The sequence below is a fragment of the Notothenia coriiceps genome, unplaced genomic scaffold (assembly GCF_000735185.1).
Source record: "Notothenia coriiceps isolate Sejong01 unplaced genomic scaffold, NC01 NC01_scaffold00006929, whole genome shotgun sequence".
NCBI classification, from domain to species: Eukaryota; Metazoa; Chordata; class Actinopteri; order Perciformes; family Nototheniidae; genus Notothenia; species Notothenia coriiceps.
In genome coordinates this window covers 51,049-58,060 of record NW_011339630.1, presented here as the reverse complement: position 1 = coordinate 58,060, position 7,012 = coordinate 51,049, and the positions used below count along the sequence as shown (strand labels likewise).

At 38.9% G+C, this 7,012-nt stretch overlaps 1 protein-coding gene across 2 annotated transcripts in view; it reads right to left on the bottom strand.

Annotated features, from left to right (window-relative positions):
* Positions 1-2,432: 2,432 nt before the first annotated feature.
* The window catches only part of spina (spindlin a), a 12,273-nt gene continuing 7,693 nt past the window's right edge, over positions 2,433-7,012 (bottom strand). For both annotated transcript variants that reach the window (XM_010769308.1, XM_010769309.1), the window contains one exon: positions 2,433-5,972. In XM_010769308.1, coding sequence (XP_010767610.1) covers positions 5,773-5,972 — 200 coding nt within the window. In that variant the 3' untranslated portion in view covers positions 2,433-5,772. The remainder of the gene's footprint in view (positions 5,973-7,012) is intronic.

Below are 7,012 nucleotides of genomic sequence, written 5' to 3'. Positions count from 1 at the left end.
AAACTATTGTATCCGTGTAATTGTAGATGTAAAGTAGAGATGTAACTGTTCATTGCCTTTATTTTTATATAAATATGATATGGTGTTAGTGCAAAAATTGTACTATAACTTAAGCTGAAGCTAACAGTAATAACTATAAGATATATCTGAAATAAATAAGTGTACTGAAACAAATACCAATAACTGTATTGCATTGTTTTCTTATGCGCAATTACTTCATACTGTCTAGTTCTCTTTTTCGTCCTGCATTTATTGTGCCCCCCTCAGAAAATAACTGGCCCCCCAGTGGCCCCCCCGGTCAATTTGGTATAGAACCGCCACTGTCTATATGTTCTAAAAGGGTACTGAAATAAGAAATCATGTATTGAGTTAGGTATGACATAAACTTTATATCATAAAGGGTGGTTAGGAAAAATGCATTATGTCTATCGCTACATATTAATTACATATTGTTTTTAATAGATTACATAGAAATAACCCGTATTCTGATAGTTCATTATTAACTATAGCCTTTAAACCAGGGGTGTCAAACTCAATTTCATCGCGGGCCACATCAGCAAAGGGTCGGTGGTAACTATATAAATATACAAATATAAATATATAATATATATAAAATAATGTATTATATGACATTATTGCCTCTGACTTGGATTATTATCGGATAGGATAATAACGTCTGAAAGCAGAAGTCCAGGGCAAATAATTGCAAGTTTCTTCAGTGCGCATGTCACAAAACGAGATGCATTGTGGGACATGAAGTTCATGGGCAACTTGCTTCTGTAAAGTGGCATGTAACCGTATAAACGTATTATATTCTTTGCAAGCTCTTGCGGGCCACATCAAATTTAGTCGCGGGCCAGATTTGGCCCCCGGGCCTTGAGTTTGACACCCCTGAAACATTAAATAAGTTATTGATCATTTTGCAGAGCTGGAATGAAAACGACATCCAAATGTGAAATTAGTTGCCCTCAGTGCGCTATAATAGTATTTCAAACCATATATTTTAAAAGGGGAACAATTATAAATTATTTCACACTGAACAAAAATATTGTTGTCATCTTAACTTTTCAGTGGCATTGACTTTCTGACGAAAACACCAACAGTTTGCTGTGTATGTGACTCCTGGTTCAGGATCAGAAGGGCTAAGGTGCAGTGCGTAACAAGGTTGGGCTGCACCTATCACGGATGGACCGTGAGATCACCAATCATCACACTCATGAACCAGAAAGATCACATGGCCAACGTGGCGCTCAGGCAAAGTGTTTCTCCTCTCTGGCTCTCTGACTCACGGTGTCACATTTGAAGTATTCAATATTAGAATACGTGCCTTAGATCATCTCAAGTTACAAATAGAAAACAGTGTAAAACCCACCTCTGTGTTTATATTTGTATTTAACAGCTAGAAAGGCAAAGTCTTATAAACTATCTTGAGAGGTGCATTGTGGGAGTGCAAACTGTAAAATGAAGCAACAGCGACATCCAGTGGTGTGGAAGGGCAAATGCACCCTATGATGTTCGTGTATATAAAAAAAAGTAACTGCGGGTTTTCAATACAAATGCAAATAATTTTTATTATTTCATATGTGTTATGTTAATTTATTTCATTTCTTTTAGAGTCATGTTTAAATCACATTTCGAAAGCTTTTGAAAAAAGCTTTTTATCAATGTAAGCACATAATTTAATCATGTCTTATCCTTTTCATGGAATTGCCTTCTACCTTTATATTAACTTGAGGATTTTTTTTAACCTGAATGAGAATTATATTTCATTGCAGTCCTGAATATTGTTTTATTCAAGTGATCAATAATAACTCAGTTTTTCACATACACTGTAATTGGAAGACTGCCACATTTTATTATTTTGGACTTTAATAAAATAAAGTCTTGAATCTTAATCATTATTATTATAATTACATTAGTTTTTTCTAAATGTTGTATTATATACATTGCATCTTTAAAGAAATTCTACAGGATGGAATATCTTATTACTATTATATTATTATACTATTACTACTCTGTTGTATTTATATACATAGTTTTCTTTTGTACCTTATATGCTCTGTGTTTAAACTAAACTCCCTAGTTCTGCATGTCCTGCTTCTTTCATGTTTATAGATCATTCTTAACTCTTTAACACTCATTGAACTGTGAAGCATCTTGAGATTATGTTTTTAAAGTTTGCTTTTCAACTAAAGTGTATTATAATTATTATTAATATATATATGGGATTTTAGTTTTTTTTTAAAAACACAACACACTTATTTAAGTTTCTTACCATAGTTAATGTCACTTTTAATTTAAATTGATTCATTTTTCTTTCCACCAAGATATATATTGGTTGTTCTTTGCCCTTACCGGTCTACATTCATACTTCTTGTTGTGACGTCTCTTTCATCAAATTCAAGTGTAAAAACATAAAGAAAGTGACAGGCTGGTGATTGAAAAAACAGAGAAATGGTTTATTTTAGTAAATATTGTGAGCTTCTGTACAACACTGGAATCTGTAGTTGGCACTGTTTAAAGGGGACACTCCACACAGAAACAGAATTCACACACACTGTTGTCAGCTCTGTTTCAAGGAGGATTTTCTTTGTTTTTCTATTTTATGCTCAATAACCCCAAAAAAACAGCAGCAGTAGCCTCTGGGACACATAGTACAAAAAGAAACGGGCAAAGAAAAAACAGAAATCAAAACAAAGGCACAAAAAAAAAAAAGCCACAACAGACAAAAGTCAGCCGAACAACTGAAAACTACACAGACATGCAACTCACATCGATTTACACTGAGCTATGCATGCATGCAAAAACAACACTGCTCTGAACAGGGAGGGGGAGAGAGAGCGACACACACACACACACACACACACACACACACACACACACACACACACACACACACACACACACACACACACACACACACACACAAACAGCGTGTCGGCTCCTGAACAAAGAGGCTGCAGATTGTGTGTTGTGTGTGTTCCACAAAGCGTATTTACGTTACCAAAGACTGGAGAAGGAACGTTCACTTCAGGAGTCTCCATGGACTAGTATCAGAACGGTGAAACACATTGCACAATATCAAACGGCAGATTTCAGAACAGCAACGCAGGTTCGAGAATAAAAACAAATGAACAAAACGTTGTGACATCCATGTTCTTTCAAACAGATGTTCGAGTCCCTTCAGGAGACATGGATCAGGCAACATGGCTGTTTAATGCTAATGGGGGAGTGGGGTTCTTGTTGGGAGGAGCTACGAGCAGAGGATTCTGCGAGATCTTCCAAAACCCCTGACTGAACCGTAAAAGAAAAAGGGAACATTTGTATAGAGCGGTGCAGTCAGTGTATTTTGTTGGCCAACCAGGAAGTTAGCATCACAAGGGCTTCCTCGACAAAAATCCAATGGGAAAATAAGATCTGCGGCAAACACCCGTTTAGTTCCGCAGGATAATCTCCACATTTTAACAGCACTTATACTATAGTATTTGTAAATGCTAAGGCTAGGCTATAAATAAACCTGTCCTCGCATCACCACTGCTAAGCTAAAGGCGAGTTATGCTTGGCGCAATGATGTTTAGTAGTTTAAATTGTTAAGCAAACGCTGCTTTTATGATGTGTAAAAACTTCAGAAGTTCACAAGGACGCACTTTATGGTGGTAGAAGAAAACGTGAAACTCCTAAACTTGTGTTTAGCACAGACCTTTCTCCAAGCATGTAACCAAGATAACGCTGAAACCAAATGGAACTGGAAGTTGTTAAACGCTGAATCATTCCCAGGTTTTAGGACTGCACCACTCTACAGGGAGCTGGAACTGATTGCAAAGGTGGAAATCCCCAACACTACATAAAGGAGAGATTTGTCTGTCAGCAAAGATAAACAATAATAATAATAATCCTACATATCAACCAGATCCAGTGGAGTGCAGTCGGGACAACTTCAGTCATTTTGGTTGAAATTGAAACTTCCTACAGCTAACTGGGTAATATACAGTGCACACAGAACAGAAGACGTGAAACAAATGAACAGATAATATACAGAGGTAACAAGGCGGTCCGTATGTGCCGGCTCATATCAACATATAAACAAAGAGTTAAAACGATACAGGGCGCCGATATGAAAGCAGAAGAAGAGATAAGAACGGGAAAGATTTTTTTATAAAAACATACAAATCAACTTTTAACAGATGAACACTGGATCGGTTTGGTCCGTAGCAAAGCACATCTGTGCTTGAGTCCAGCCAATCAGAGAACAGCGCCGCACACAGGGGGCGGGGCATAGCCACTGCTAGTTTTCTCCTCACAGTCAGGACTGATCGGAACGGATCAATACAGCATCAGACGTCCAAGCGAAGCCACTCATTCAAACATTTTGGGAAACGCGTCAAGTTTTTGCTCACAGATAAGCACCTTAAAAGTTCCAAATAAATATGTACAAAAATGGTTCATAACACACTATCATTTAGTTATAATCTCAGTGTTGTTTAATAAATTAGTGAAAAACTTATTTTCATTGCTTCTTCATTTTTATTTACTTAATACTTTGTAGTGTGCTATAAACCATTTATTACGTATTTATTAAAGTGTTGAATATGAGTTTTAAGTATAGTGTTACCCTCAACACACCCTGGACGTATCAATAACTGATATCTATCTTCTCATCTCACCTTTCTTTGTGTGACCTGAACTTATTCTCAGCAGAATCCATGAAACGTTTGTGTGAACATGTTTCAGCATCACCCTCGTTATCCAGGGCCTAGGACTCATGGAATTAGCTCGTTAGCATCATTAGCACTCCCACTGAAAACTAAATCTGTGCGGCGACCACAAGCGCTTCCAGTGAGAATCGGCTGACCAGAGGACAGCTAACGATGCTTACCGATGAAGCCGAATCAACACACCCTCTCCTGCTGAAACCTCAAGTCATTATGGGTAATGAAGGCATCGGCATCAACACAAATGGTGAACGGATGGAAACAGAAAGTAGTCCGCATTGTCTGTTTTCTCCACGGTGCGCTTCAGACTTTATTCCACTCTTTCAGTGGTCAGTAAAATGCTGATTGGAGATGAGTTCTTCCTCTAATTGAAACCCAGTCACCGTTGACCTTGGATAAACACAAATGGAGACGATGGTTCAGCTTTCACTTCATCTCTAGGTTTCTTTCTTCCTGAAGTCCCAACCCTTCATTAACCACGGCAGACCGGTCCGCCCCCCCCAACAAGCGTTCTGACAAGGTTTCAGGAGAGGGGGGTTCCGTTTACTTAAATAGTTTCAGACCTGCTGCCACTCTGGAGGGGAGGATAATGCGATGGGGGACGTTTCCTGTTCTCTAGGAAGATCTCAAGATTGGGTCCTATCAGCTTGGAGAAAATTTGTTTTCTGATTCGTTAAGTATTGCTACTAATATTCCAAAAATTTAAAATCTATTATGTCAAATAACTTGGTCTTATTTCGGGTAATCAAACCATTTTGTGTCTTGAAGAATCCTAATGGAACTTAACATCTGGACACTGATGATGATGGATATATCATTGAATACAGGTGGAGCAGGTGGTGGTTCTCCTGTCTTGGGGGGGGGGTTCCATAATGAAGTATTTTTCTTGTGTTGACGGCGTTCCATGAAAGCAAGCGTTATGAATGATATCATCCGTCCCAGATGGCTGTTTCAAATCACTTGTTCTTCACTGGGGAGTTTTGTTTTGTTTTTCGGAGGGTCTAGGCAGGTCTCAGTAAGTCTTTTATGGGGTCCCGATCCTGGACCGGGTCTTCTGGTCTTAGGAGGTCTTGACCAGGTCGTAGACGTAGATGTGGAAGTCGTCGTCGAACTTTATGAAGTAGACGGAGGGCTTGGCCTCCACCTGGTGGATGACCATGCCCGAGCGCTTGCCTCCGTCCTCTTTGGCGTACTCCACCTGTTTGCCCACCAGACTGTCCACCACCTCGCCGGGCTCCCGCTCTGCCGCCACCGTGTCATCTACAGAGGGAGAGGGAGTAAATGATAGGAGTCAATGTTTAATTTTAGTGAGTTTGTGGTAAAATGCCTAAAATATGGTCTGTGGTTAACACAAGCTTTCAAAGAAATGTTCACGTTTGTTTTTACGACAAAATAAGTCAGGAAAAACCCACTGGGGAATGGCCGAAGCTTCTATGTTTCCAGAAAACGTGTATATATATATATATATATATATATATATATTAGGGCTGTCAGTCGATTAAAATATTAAATTGCGATTAATCGCATGATTGTCCATAGTTAATCGCGATTAATTGCAAATTAATCGCACATTTTGTATCTGTTCTAAATGTTCCTTAGAGGGATATTATTCAAGTTTTTAATACTCTTATCAACATATTAGTGGACAAATATGCTTTATGCAAATGTTTGTTTATTATCATTTGAACAATGACAAAAATTCTCATGAATATTAAACACAACAATCTCTGAACATTACAAATATTCACCTCAATTCAAGTGTGTGTTTGTGTGTGTGTGTGTGTGTGTGTGTGTGTGTGTGTGTGTGTGTGTGTGTGTGTGTGTGTGTGTGTGTGTGTGTGTGTGTGTGTTTGTGTCTGTGTGTGTCGGCGCAGTTGTCGGCGAAATGCCGCTCCTCTGTTTTCATAACTGTCAAAGCATGAGACTGAAGTTCCCACTGTGGGTCAAAATAATGCGCTGTGACCCCGAGGTAACTGTCATTACTGAGTGAAGTCCAATAGTCTCCGGTGAGTCTTTCTTAAATCCTCCTCTACTTTCGCTTTTTGGACTTCATACAAGTTGTGTATTTTCGACACAGTGNGGGCAACAGGAGCGGGGCTGTCGGCATCAGCAGTGTGCTTGGATTGTATAGATGGTATTTTAAACTTGATGCGCTCTGAAACTACGGGGAGGCCGAGGACAAAAAATGCACATGTGTTAATCGCGTTAAAATAATTAGTGACGTTAACGCGTTATTAACGCGTTAACTTGACAGCCCTAATAAAAATAGGGACACCTTGTATTGTTTACTCTCAGTACAG